This window comes from Taeniopygia guttata, chromosome 24, assembly GCF_048771995.1.
Source record: "Taeniopygia guttata chromosome 24, bTaeGut7.mat, whole genome shotgun sequence".
Classification (NCBI taxonomy): domain Eukaryota; kingdom Metazoa; phylum Chordata; class Aves; order Passeriformes; family Estrildidae; genus Taeniopygia; species Taeniopygia guttata.
In genome coordinates, this window is record NC_133049.1 from 2,424,975 (window position 1) to 2,439,108 (window position 14,134).

At 40.6% G+C, this 14,134-nt stretch overlaps 1 protein-coding gene across 6 annotated transcripts in view; it reads right to left on the minus strand.

Moving 5' to 3' along the window:
* ZBTB44 (zinc finger and BTB domain containing 44) overlaps positions 1 to 14,134 on the minus strand; it is a 55,816-nt gene that overhangs the window by 18,727 nt on the left and 22,955 nt on the right. For 3 of the 6 annotated variants that reach the window (XM_072918110.1, XM_072918109.1, XM_072918111.1), the window contains exons 4-5: positions 9,939 to 10,102; positions 7,520 to 7,820 (exon numbers count right to left, since the gene is read on the minus strand). In XM_072918110.1, the coding sequence (XP_072774211.1) occupies positions 7,520 to 7,820; positions 9,939 to 10,102 (465 nt within the window). Of the gene's footprint in view, positions 1 to 255; positions 5,480 to 7,519; positions 7,821 to 9,938; positions 10,103 to 14,134 lie in introns of those variants that run through there. The other 3 variants (XM_030291131.4, XM_030291132.4, XM_072918112.1) reach the window with 3 other exon arrangements.

Here is a 14,134-nt window from a genome sequence, read left to right on the forward strand (position 1 = left end):
AGTACTCTTTACTCATGTAACTTCTCCAACCATTTATTAATGTTAATTTTGTTTTAAACTACCTTTCTCCCAGTGACAGCTTCAGCACCAGCGAGTTCTCCTCCTATCAGCTATTTTGGGACTAGTTATAAGCAAAGCTGTAAGAGAATGTAGCTCAAGGGACAGAGTTGCACCTTCTCACTGAAGGTCCAAGTTACTCTGTTGTACTGCAAGGCAAATGCTGTCAGAGTTAAATAATGACACAAAGCAAAGATATACTCCATAAAACATTAATATTTTAATGAAAAATCTTAGCTTCATATTTCTATCCAAAGACACTCAAAACTAGTTCTTCTCCCCCCTTAATTTTGACCTATAATGGGACCAGTTTGGAGATTTTTTTTTGTATTTTGGAACTTTTTTTTTAAAGATTAAACAACCAGGCTAGCAAAAAGGTACCCAATACATACTTTTCTTATATCAAACAAGCTAGTATTTCAATACAATGTAACTATACAGAATATATACATTACACGTATGATCACAAAGCAAACACTACAGGCTCAGAACAGATTTGAAAAAACATGATATTCACATTGATTACAATAACTCTAAAAATGATTGTAACGTTGAAACGGCACTTAGTTTACAAAAAAAGTCACAAAAATATATATAGCCACCAAGAACTATGGTTCCTGAAAAATACTAATAGCCAGATAGTATTATATAAAATGTGAAGTGTATTTAAACATCGTATACATTAAAAAACAAAACCAAAACCCAAAACCAATTCTGTTAGGTCAATAAACATGCCAAGTAATCTAGCTGTGGCCAGCATCAACAAGAGAAGCTGTACTGTGGATGAGATGATGACTGGATATACGGCTGGTGACTGGAGACTGGCACAGTTAAGGGGGTTTCACTGTTACTAAAATGCACAAAGAAGCCCAACAATAATTTAATTCACATTTTTTTTTCCTCCAGCTTCCACTTTTCTCTCTTTGGGGTTTCACCATGGGGCAGCACCTCGAGTGAAGGCACTGCAGGAACAGAGCAAGGAAGCTGTCCAAGGACTCGGTGTAGCCAGGGTTACAGGTCAGAATATCAAAAGCATGCATCAGCTAAATGAATGGTGAAACAAAATCACTCTTCTGGGGACTTCAGCAACCCTCAGGAAGACTGTAGGTACAGTTGCCACACAGGCTGGCAGCACCAGATTCCACATTTTTTTTTTTTTTTAGTGCAACCAGATTTGTAGCTGAGACCTGTGGGACACGGAGTTACTGCGCTAGCACACACGGAGTGAACGAAAATCCAGAGCAGTAAGTACTGTTGCACTAAAAAAATTCACATTTGTTTCTTTTATGGTACATTTCCTCAAATACTTGGAACCCACTTTATTTACCAGGTACCCCTGATATGGCTGAGGTACTGTCTGGCCTAGAACCCTCTTACCTGCCATCACGATGCTATGGGATTTATTATGTCTACAGTTGGAGATGAGAACCCTCCAAAACAGGATTTCACCTTGTGAGCAAAACTCGAACGGAACCGGCCTGAATGAAAATCAGCTATTTTCCATATTCTGATGGTGTGGAAGTTGCAATGGATGGAGGAGCAGCAGGTGCTCCTCCATCTGAATTCTCTCATCCCTGCAGGGTGCACAAAGCTCCCGTTGGATTTGCATATAAAATGCTTCCTGGTTTGTCTCTGAGAGAGACCAGCACTCACCTCAGTGCTCCCACACCCTGGGCTGCAGGGGGGAACCCGTGACCAAGAAGTGCCTGAAGCCCTCATATAAAAACCTTAAACCATAGCTTAAAAACAATAAAATTTCATCCCGCAGGGGACATATAGGGATCATAGTCTTATAAAATACATTTGACTGCATTGGCAGCTATTACTTTTTAAAAAAGTTTAAATTCACATCTTTTAGACTCAGAATCCATGTGAACCCAGAACCATTTTCAATAACCGAGTCTACTGATCTCTCAGTATGAGAGACTTGACCGTGGTCTCTGCGAGCCTGACAACTGAACTCCAGCTGTGGGGAACACCACCTGGGCTCACTCTGCCTGGAGCACCAGGGCTGAACCACATCAACCCTGACCCTTGGCAAGCAGACATAGAAATGCATACTAAATAATGGATTTTTTTTTGGGGGGGAGGAAAAAAAAAAAAACAAAGAAGAAATAAGAAAATGCATCCCAGAATTCAAAACCCTCTGATAATGTACTGAAAGAATTCTATGTTTTAGGTTTAATCCCAAGTGTAGTTTAAGGCAAGTTTTTTCTATTTTAGTTATCTCTCTTGCTCTGTTTGGAATCCAAGCATACTAGCAACATAAATTGTTTTAGGAGGTCCTGCATTTAGGTTTTTACATCTCTCTTGTGAAGAACACCAGCATTTCAAAGAACTGAGCAGTTCCAACAAGTTAGAGAGGAGAAATAAAACAGTGTTTGCATTTAAACTGTATTCATTTCTATGGAGAAAAGAGATATTAACAAGAAATAATTACAGACAGGAAAATTAACAAGTGAACCCAACCCTAAACCAACCAAACAAAATCCTCCAAGAACTCAATTCTTCCTCCAGTTGAACCAGATTGAAAATTGAGAACTAAATTAAGATTTTACCCAGAGACAGGAGGCTGAAAAGATAATGTGTAACACACAATGCAATGAATAATGAACCCCAGGCCTTGCCTTGTACCTCGGTGTTAATGATCCTTATTTCTTTTCAAGGAAGAACAGATCAGAGCTATAAAGTCTTTGTATCTTTCCACTTTCTCTTTGGTATTCTGAAAGCAATTTGCCTTCTGACTCAAAAGTTTAAGTCTTAAAAATCCAATATCGAGATATGTCTATGGTGTATTTGCACCTTCTCACCAATGAACTCTTTAGCAAAATACTTCAGGGATGAAAATGATCAGATTCTAATGATCAGATTATGTCCCTCACCTCATACCCAGCCACCTCTGATTATTACATCTCTGCAGTCAGGAAATGTGGTTTGGGTGAAGCACTTTTCAGAACAAGAATCACAAAGGACTCTCATTTAGCTGTATAACACGTCAGGAAAAAGAGAAAATGCTGGATTTGAGCTCAGTGTTGTAGCCCTCTAGTGCAGAATAAAGCTCAGCAAAAGGCATTGTCTTGTCTCACTGGCTTCTCAGAGAAATCAGAAGTGGAAGAGAAATGGTCTCTGAATTCAGCTCATCAGCAGGCACTGGGCTATTTCACAGTACAGCAGCCCAGGAAAAGCATTTCTCCTTCAAGCCCTTTTAAGAAGCCTCACAAAGGTAGATATAATCAAGACTGAATGCAGCACAGAAGTTCTTTGCAGCATGTTTCTAAAACACCCTTTGGATCTGGTGGAGAAACCTCATTCCAGCAACCTGGAAAGTACTTAAATCCCAACTGTTTTTGCTCTATTTAACTAAATATGTGGGTTTAACCTAAAAAGAGAAAAATTGTTGAAGTCCCTGAAACCCTTTAAACACTTTCCAAAGGTCAATAAACTTTTTGCCTTACAAAAGCTGGCTATTAATAGAAAGAACTCAGTCTCAGAGAGTATCAGAGCTGCCTAGGCTGACTGAATACAAATTGATGTGCAATATAATACGACTTTTGTGTCTTCTGTTTCTTCAGGAGCAACCTTTCTCTATTGGATTCATTTCCTCCTCATGTTTGCATAAAACAAATCTGGCCTGAAAACAGCAATTTACAAAAAACAAGACTCAAAACTTAGGGAGTATATCATGCCTTTGGAATATTGAGATCAAGCAATACCTACTCACTCAGCACATCATCTGTAGGCCGTGGGCATTTGGCATCAAACACTGAGTTAACTTCAGAAGCTGTAAGAAAAATCACAAATCTCCTAATGTACTTCCTAATTTAGGTTTCAAAGCAGTACTTGAGCCCAAACAGCCTCGACCAAACAAGACTCACTGCTCTGAAAATCCCACACCCTCCATTTGTAGCTTTTTCTAAATATGGAAAAATGAAATTGCAAATATTTCAGCTTATTGCTTGCTTGAGCTGTGTGTGTAGCTGGAGTAATGGCCTTTAATAAACCGAGCTGGCAAGGATTTAAAGTGTTTTGAAACAGGAACAATTCATCATTGCTCTATAGGCTTTTTGCAAACAACCCCCTGTTGGTTAGAAAGTTGTCCTTAGAGAGAATAAACTGCTTGTTTTATCCAAAACAGGCTAGTAAAGATCTCTGAAACTATACATACGTATGTATAAACAAAAAAAAGTGCAATAATGCACAGAAGAGCTTTTTTTTTCTAATCTGTAAACTCCCTCTAGCTAGCTCTCAGATTAGTAAAAATACAGTGTGTATGTGAGGGGACAATGATCAGAACTGTAAATAATCTGGCTGTGGTTTAAGAATTTCAGTTTGGGAAAACCTTCATTTTCCTTTGTGGTTCCCCAGCTACAGACAGGTACAGTCAGGAGATGTTTGTCAGGCTTGCATGGCTAAACACTTTTCCATCATTCCCAATTCCTGGTGCACTTTCCATACCTAGCCTCAGCTGGGCAGATCTGTTTAGGCTATTTGATCAAGAAGTTTCTAAAAGGACTGGAACAGAAGCAGGAATACCTGGCATTCATCTGGGCTGGACAGGGATCGTGTGTTTTGAAGAAGTGTGTGACTGTTCCTTTCAAAGCCGCTCACCATTTCCAAGCACAGGGCACAGTGAGGGCTTTGAAAAACAGCAGGCACGTATAGGAAGTGTCACTTCTTTATGCAGAAGATTAAAGCATCCACTCAAAACTAGTCAAAACTGTTCAATCATGGTTTCCAATGCATCCTTTTGTTTATCATTTGAGAAAGGTTTCCTCTTATTTCTTTCCCTTAACCAGAGGGCCTGCAGAAGCAAGAGAAACCGAATGAGCTGCTCTAACTGTGGAAGAAGGAATAGTTAAAGTGATCTGAATCAGTTGTTCTTCTTTAGAAGTATATCACAGCTTCCATGATGTTCTGACAAGATCTTTTTTTGTGCAATCAGTCTTAAATATTTTCACAGAAATGATCATTCAGTCATGAAAAATAATGTAACATCTGTCGCAGTTTTCAGTTTAAAGCGTAGCTTACAAAGTAAAAAGGGGAAAATCTCCCCACTTTTTGTTTAAAAAAATTAAATTAAAATGTACAGGACCAAACACAGGCACTTTCCAAAGAACAAAAATGAAACCAAACCATGAATTACTCGATAGTAATAGATGACAGCTCCGGTTTCGGAGGGTCACCCGCGGCTGCCTCAGCAGTGGTGTTAGTCTTTGGCTGCTCTGGCACATCTTCTTCCTTCTCTGCCAACCCACCCAGAGACCCCAAGGGGAAAGTGCTTTCACAATTCTGAGTTGACGACACCTGGGAAATGACAGGCATTTGGACAGAAGAGTTGCTTTCAAAGCCATGCTCCCCTAGCTCATACTGCCCGAGGGTCTCCTCTTGTTCCTGGTTTAAGTAGTCCGGTACTAGGAAGTCACTGGAAGAGGGTAAAGGACAGAAGAGAAATGTCATTTCTCACACCATGGTATCAGCTCCATCACACATCTACACACTGCATCGACAGAGAACAAAGGTACTCATTTCACACTGGCCAAGAGCCTGGCACTCACATGCTCCACTAAGCACCATAACCTGGTTCTCATTTCCACACACACAGAATTTATTCAATGGCATCTATTTCACATCCGTATTTCCTACACAGCAACTTCTTATTATTAGATGGTATCACCTTGATGAGAATGAAAGTTAATGTCTGGAACACATTTGGCACTGACAACCTCACTGAAAAAAAGGGAGCACTCAGGCTTTAAAAATAGAAACAAAAATGAGTTCAGCACTGGCAAAATGTGGCCCTCGCCACGTCTGAGGTACAACATCCCCCAGAGCAGGAGCAGGACTTCCCTCCAAGTGGGCAGGCTGGAACCAGAGGCACCAGGTGAGGCAGCTGAAGGCAGAGGGAGCTGCCAGCTGCAGTGGGGGTGTGATCCTGACACGTATCATGCTCCTGAGAAAAGTATGGAATTGCATTTCCTTCCCCTTTTAATCCTTTCTGGACAAGGCTTCTGCTATGCACTCTGAACAGCTGAGGCCTGAGTGGATCCAAAGAAAACCTACCAAATGCTCCAGTTGTATTTTCAGAGCATGAGGACATAATGGAAATAAATTTCTTTGCAAGTTTTCAGCACCAGACATGAAGTTTGTACTTGAGACAAGTATATACATATATCACATATATGCGCATTTGAATGCTTTGGTTCACCTGGCAATTCCTCAGTTAAAAGAAATCCTTAAATTACAGAAGCATTCGCTGCTCCAACCCAAACTCACAGCCAGCTCTGCCAAACCTCGTGTTTGTCAAACCAGACTGAAGGAAGGGCTCCAGGCAACAAAAATCACACCCTTTAATATGACTTTAATTCGCTGACAACAATGCAGTGCTTACCACAACCAGGGCATCACCCTGCAGAGCTTTCACTCCAGTTTTGGCACAAGAGCCAAGAACAAGAACTGTGTAAGCCCACAGATATGAAGCACTTGTAGTTTTAAACAATATTCTGCTGAAAGAACAGCAACTGGCTTTCCTGCTTTGTTTTTCAATCTTTTTCGTCCTACGTCACTTCTGAGTTTATTAAATAGAACAAAATACTCAAATGTTTTTTATGGAAAGAAGAATAATGTCTGGAAATCAGGAGGGGTGGGATTGTGATGCTGTAACATTCAGAACACATCTTTTGCATTGCTGAAGGCAGATGACTTACACACAGCAAGCTGCACTCTATAGATTTAAGAGCTGGAAGACCTTCCTGTCTTCAATTTCTCTCATCCAACTTTTGTATTTTCTATTTCAAATTCAAACAATTATCAGTGAGAGAACACAGTGCTCATCTGATACCTCAGAACTCTTTTAATAGTCTTTAGCCGTGCGTCTCTGAGATGTGCCAAGTCTTTTGTGCCCTGATAAAAAATGTCCAAGTGGCCCTTACTATTTCCAAACCTATTAGTCTAATCATTTAGTAATGTTATCTAGAAAATGAGAAAGGAGAAGGTCTGGAGTCATGTAGTCTTTCCACAGTGTTAAGCAAGCACTTAAAATGAAGTAGGAAGTCTGTGCCGTATGAAAGTGAACAGGCTACGTACAAGGTTTTGAAAAGCAAATCGATATCAAATCACAGATACTGTAGGACAGAACACTACGGCTTCACACCACTGGCCTGGTCATAGGTACTACTGAAAAGAGAAATTAAGTAACCCAGAACCAGCCTCTGCATATCGCTGGATTCTTCAGTAGCCTCCTACATAGCTCCCATGCTGTAAGACAGATCAGATACAACAGAGAGTGGAGCAGGAATCAATCTGACTGGAATTAGCTGGCAACCTGATGAGAGGCACAGCAGGCTGCCCTGAAAGCAGGAAATGATGATCTAAGGAGAAAAAAAAAAAAGAAAAAAAGGAAAAAAAAAAGAAAAAAAAAAGAAAAAAGCAAGTTTCCCTGTTAGGTTTTTGCTGTGCACCTCACCTGCTCTGGAAGTAGTTTGCTAGCTCTGACGCTTCATGGTTCAAGCTCCTCAGGTGAACGATTAAATTTCCAGAGTTGGTGAACATGGCGCCGCATGTTTTGCACTCGTAAATCCGAGGCTTGCGGATAATGTGCCGGGAAACCCGCATGTGGTGTTTATATTCCCCGAAGGAAGTGAAAGTGGCACTACATATCTGGCACCGGAAACAGCGTTTACCTTCGTGCTTCAGGCGATGCATCTTGAGCGAGTAAGCTCGGGTGAACTTTTTCCCACAGCGGTCACACTGAAAGGGTTTAATGCCTGTGGAAGAGAGAGCGAACACATTCACCTGCTGTGAGCAGGGGGCAGGGCAGAATCCTCCCCCAGTGCCATGGGGACAGCACTGCACGCGGTCACAGCAAAGCCCTGCTCGAGGAAGAGATTCTCTGTCAACTTTAAAAAGGCAGCAACAATTAGAGCTGAGTGCAATACCTCAGTAACAACCTCCAGGAAATCTCACGGCTGTGACCTGTCCCGAGGCTCCTTCCCCACAAGCCCCCGTGGATTAAAGATCCAACAAGGACCTGATGCTGCAGTCATCTCCAGCGCCTTTGAACTCCTTTGATCTCGGCAGATTCTTGTGCCAGACTGGTTCCAAACAATGCAATTATCAGCCTACCCTTAATTGCAATGTTTTTTTCTGGCTGCCTTTGGCCTCGGAGAAGTGTTCTGGCAAGGGGACTGTGTGCACAGGGCCGCCCCTGTAATGCAGCAGGAATGGTGATAAAAGGGCAGTAGGAGCCTTTATATTGCGTGGGAACCTTGTTGTAGGAGAATTTTCGGCAACTTTGCATGACAGACAGCTCTCTAAGACAGTACAGCTTCATGCCTCTTATTTTGTTCTTGTGTAATTTAGAAATTCAGTTCCTAGCTCATTTTTCATTTCTTACCCTAAAACATGTGAGCTCTGCAACATGTTGCAGTGGCTGAGTGTGTAATCACACAAACAGAACTATTAATAAAAAGTCTGAATTCCAGAAAGTGGGAAAATCCAAACCTGAGGCTAAGAATCTGGAATATGGAGCTCTATTCATAATAGGGCTGTCAAGGAATAAAAAAGATTTTTTCAAAAGGCTGAATGTGCATCAGCCCTGGCTTTTAATTCCCCCAGTCTTTCACTCTGCTTTCCTTACTTTCAAAGCAGGAGGTGAACTTTTAATTGAGGGCTTTTAGACAGAGAAAGCTGTAGTTAAGGTTACACTGAAACGCCCTGTTAAGCATGTGAAAACAAGTTAATAAACTGGAATATGGTCTGGTGGAGCTCAAACTTTTCATGCTTTCCTACTGTCCAAGGGCACCTATTTCCTCTGGTAGTTTGAGGGAAATCTCTTTAGCCATTTTACTCATGTGAAAACACTTTCAACATTTACAAGCTTTGAGAGTTCTTTTGCATGTTAATTATTCTAAACCAGCTATTCAAAGCTCTCCCAACTTAACCCAGGGGGTGTCAGTTGATAGGTGGACCAGAGATGCTTTGCTGTCAGATTTTAACAACAGGCTTAGGATCACTTTGCACCTGATATGCCCACAGAATTTACTTTTTCAAGAATTAAACACATATCTGGTTATTTTGCTTGAAAGGATTCAACAAATAATTGTTGACAGGGAAAAAATTACACCTTGTCAGTTGTGGCTGCTCTGTCCCAGAATGCTTCAGCCGCTGTGTGCAGGTAAGAGTCACTCAAACCAGGAGATGCTAATCCATGAGACTTAGTGCCCAAGTACAAAAACCCTTCAATATTCCCTTTATTCCCTCAAATGTCAATGTTATTACCACATAATGCTGACAAGTCTTGAAAACACCAATAGCAAAGACATTGGGGAGTTCACACTTGGTTAGAAATCAAAATGAATTTGGGGACCAAGGCCCAGAGGAGGCATTCACATAAACCTTTGGCTGCCTGTGCTACCTGCAGGAGCTAAATTGATAATCAAGCCAATTCAGTTGTCCTGCAGTCCTTCCAAAAAGTCTGAGATCCAAAGGCATACAACCTTCTTCAATGCACGGACACAGAGAGATAATATTTTCCTGTGGCTGCAAGTCTCCTCTGGAATACAGCAGAGGAAGAATCTCAATCTACTTCTTTAGTGCAATAAAAGGGTCAAGTATACTTTGTTTCATCTCAGATATTTTTCAGGAAAATGACTTATCCTGACAAGTTCCAGGCAATCAGGTGTTTTCAGTCCACACAAATACTAATTATCCACAAGCAGAACTATCAGCCAGGGATCAAAACAAGCATTCAACAAGACAAACCTCTATGCAGTCTTTCTGAAATGCACTCTCAAGCACTTGGCAGGTGAGTGAAAAGCTGCATTAGTACAACTGCTGCAGAGCGAGGCTGTGAGTCAGGAATTGGGAACAGGGGTGTTTCTTACCTGAGTGGATAAGCATGTGTTGTTTTAGGTTCTGGATGCGAGTGAAGCGCACCCCACACGTGGGACACTGAAAGGGTCTGTCGGGGCCGTTTGGGCTGGGCCTCTCTGTGCTGCTGGTGGAAGGAGCAATGTAGAGTTGGTAGGGATACTGAACGTTCTCCAGACTACAAAGAAAAAAGGCACTCATTTCAAAACAAGCAGAGAAATGACCCAAGAAGCCTCATCCATGAAAATCTGAACCTTAAGGGCTTTTGTGTGAGAAGGAAGAGATTGGCACGTCACATTTCTGCTGAAGTTTCATTTATCCTGGAAATCTCTGGGGCTGTAGCAACGTGTCTGATCTGCACCTCAAGTCTTCCAGTCACTGACTCTGCACATCTGAGCACACCCAGGGAATAAGCTCAGAATTCTGTTTCTTTGAGCAACAGGCCTGAGCACAACTACAAACTGAACATTATTTTCCAGGCATGGGCATTTTCTGCAGCACATCAATGACTTGCAATCACTAAACAGTCCCTGAGGAAGAGTTTATAGAGCTGAGCAAATGAAAAGCAAAGGAGCATTTTTCAGCTCCAGTGATATTTACAAATGAAATTAAGGCAAATTAATTTTTCATTTCAATCCAAGTTCCATCAACAAATACTAGTATCTAGAACTGCATATTTCTAAGTTTAAAATATTAATCTAATGAAGCAATACTTGCTCCTTGTCTGATTCAAAGAGCTCCACGAGCAGAGCTCCACTGCTGTGTTTAAAGAACAGCACATGGACTGCAATGAGGAACAATTTAACTTTCAAAGTAATTTATTTAAAACTGACTAATTGCTCCTCCATAGCCTCCAGCTGCAAACTGTTTAAGGGAACTATAGTACTCTAATCCAAGTCCTCTGGCAAGGAACTTGCTAAAGGCACAGTTCTGCTGGTACAGACATGGGAACAACAGGGTTTGTACTCACCTGGGGTTTCCCTTCCCTGAGCATTGAGGTCTGTATTTTTGGTGAAATAGTCATTTCAGCTGCTCCCAGCCTGCTGAAAGATCAGCCATCACTGGCAGCAGGGAACTGCTCTGACCCTCAGTGTTCATCCCATGGCCAGCACATTGCAACTTTAGCTTTACTAAACTGAAATGTCTGACGCGTCCTGAGAAAAGATATGGTATTTCCTCACAGCCAGAAACTTTTCCTAACTGAGGAAATCCTTCTGCTGCTCTGCTTTCCCCTAAAGCCCAGAGGGCTGACTTCAGGGTTATGCTAGATTTGGGGATTTCTAACACTCACACAAATGAAATTGCACAAATACATTTTCCTAGGCATCATACAAAAATTCACAAAGCAGTTCAGCACAGGAGGGCAAGAACTAGGATCTTCTCTTTAAAATCAACACTTAAACTGTGTTTACTCTGGAAAAGGATGTCACCACAACTGTGAAGACAGGGGGTATCTGCATTCTGAGTGCAGAATTCTCAGCAGCAAAAGTTCCAGCTGTAACATTTATCTGGAGAGAAAGCATCAGGTATCTCCTGATACACACAGGATTAAAGAGTTTCCTGTAGGAGTTTAGTTATCACTCAGTCTGTAAAACCCTAAGGATTTCTGATCTCACATGGCATTGGAGGAAGATTTACACTAAAGAAGACATTTTCTTGTCCTTGACTTTTTATACACAGTAGGGTACCAAAGCTGTGGAAAACAGAGATGCTGACAGACTTGTTCTGTGATAAAGAGAATATTTGCAAGAGCAAAGTCACTAACTCCTGTCCTGGGCCTGCCAGAATGGAGCTCTTTGCAATTTTGGGGTCTAAAAAACATCGACTGAGGCTTTTTGAAATAAATGAGAGAGTATTTTAAACATAGGTTCTGATTTTTCTTACCAAATTCCTGACCAACTCTGGCACTCCACTTCCTTTTTTATACATGTAGTGGGCTCAAATAAGAATAACATTTGTGTTTTGTGACAACAAAGAATTTCATCTTCTACTGACATGCTCCTTAGGTCCTGCCTCACTCACTCCTGTGTCAGGGGACTGTGAGGAGGCACAGGCACGTTGTGCTCCTGGAGCTTTCTCAGGAGACACTCAAAGTAGGGCAGCAGTCAGGAGCCAGAGCTCTCCTTTTGTTTCCAGCTTGCTCACCCTCCATGCCTGTGCTGGTGCCACCTCCTCCACTGGAGAAGTGCTATGGGCACAGCTCCATAGGAGAAATTGAAAATAAAGTCTGGTTCTTTAATTCATCCATCTTTCATGATGAGGAGGGCTGATTAAAGCAGATCTAGTGGGAATCAAGAGGCTCTCCAGCTATCAGATCCTGTCTTGTCTTTTCCCATGCTCACACTGCCAGCAGGGTGAAATACCTATTTGGTGACATAACTTAGCACTGTGAAGAGATTTTATTTGAAATGCTATTAGATTTTCTCTCACTATTAGATTTTCTCTCCCCTGCTTCTTTTCCTCCACATTTACTTAATTTTTCATGACTTGCAATTTGTGATCAATATGGCATTTAACAGTTGAGATTTGACATCTCTTTTCTGTACCAGCTACACAGAGATAAAAGTTTCAAATGTTTTCACTGAAATATCCGACTTGCACATTTTCTTCTTTTCACCCTGAGATTATTTACGTATTTAACTATGCAGAACTAAACTCTGACAAACATGAATGCCAAAATGCCAGTGAACATAGAAGTGTTAGTTATTTGCAAATAACTATTATTTTAGAGAAGTGGAGGTTCTCAGTCTATTGGATCAGGGAGACTTTTTTTAACTTTTATAACTGAGCAACTCCTTTCTAAGTGCAGCCACAAACTGATACAGAGACCAACTGTTAAAGCAGGCAAGATTAGAAAAGTGTTTAACAATCCAAATGTGAAATACCAGAGAAAAAATAGATCAGACTTCTCTGGAACAGTAATTTTAATACTTGACAGACTCCTGTGTGCCTATTATGCTGACAACAATTACATGTGACCTACTGTTTATGAAACACTGATTATGCAGGAGGCCAAATTAATGATGTTAATTATTTAAGACAGAAACTCAAGAGATAGGCCATCTTAGTTTTTGAAATGTTTATGATTCTTCCCACAGTGACACAGATGTAATATTGAGAGACCTTTAGAGGGGCTAGTGTTTTGCTTTGTTTTAGAAATAGAAATGTAATATATGCTTATTACAATATACATTATTCAGTATTAATTTGCACACAACCGATTTTGACATTTTGATAATTTCTAGTAATAAAGAAATGTACAAGATGGAGTTAAAGGTGCATGAAACATTCAAACAGTTTGGGAGGGAAATTTTCTCCATCTGTACAATGTATTGATTGATTTTTTGTTCTGATTCAGATACAGAAGCATGTTTTACTTTATTCAGAATTCTTATGCCCCCAAAACTGTGCCCAAATTGCTGCACAGTGAACAACAGGCCACATTTAATGGCTGCTGTGCCCATCCCATGCTTGAAATGGGAATTTAGGTCATGCTTGAAGGGCTGTCCCAGTGTATTTGAATGCACTGACAAGACAAATACACACACACCCCTGAAAGGAAGCTGCTCAGGTCTTGGAAGCACCATTTTACACATTTAACTGGTTCTTGGAATCAGAACATTCTTGATGCTTTTATTTGAATTTATAAAATAAATCACTTGATAGTTCTGGAGTCTAAAATCTCCACGACTCTTATTTCACTTGTAGCTATTGAAACAAGGTGCAAATTCTAGTTCATTTTGCTGATACTTCTGTCACTCTGAGATAAATTATTTTCAAACTGGGGCACAAATAAGGTAAATATTCTTTCCTTCAGTACATTTAAGAGATATTTTAGTGGGAATTTTCAGTATGTTTAAAGAATTTTTTAGCTTTTGAATTTTCTATGCAGTTTGTGCTGAAGCGCTGCAGTTTTATGGGAAATTTCTGAAATTATCCACTGCTGAAAATATGTGTGCCACTTGACTTCAGAATTACAGGTTTAAAAGCCTGGATTAGTTCAAGTGCAACATGTGCTCCTACTATTAATTCAACCCTTAAGTGCTGGGTGTTATTTTTATACTCAGGTTTGTTAGCAGATAGATAAAATCTTCTATGTCACCCAAAAAGTCTTATCAAAGCAGTTATTTTCCCTTTTTTCAGGGAAGTGGGATAGATTTTAGCTGGAAATGACAGGAAAGATTTTATAAGCTATGAAAATGCAGCTCTT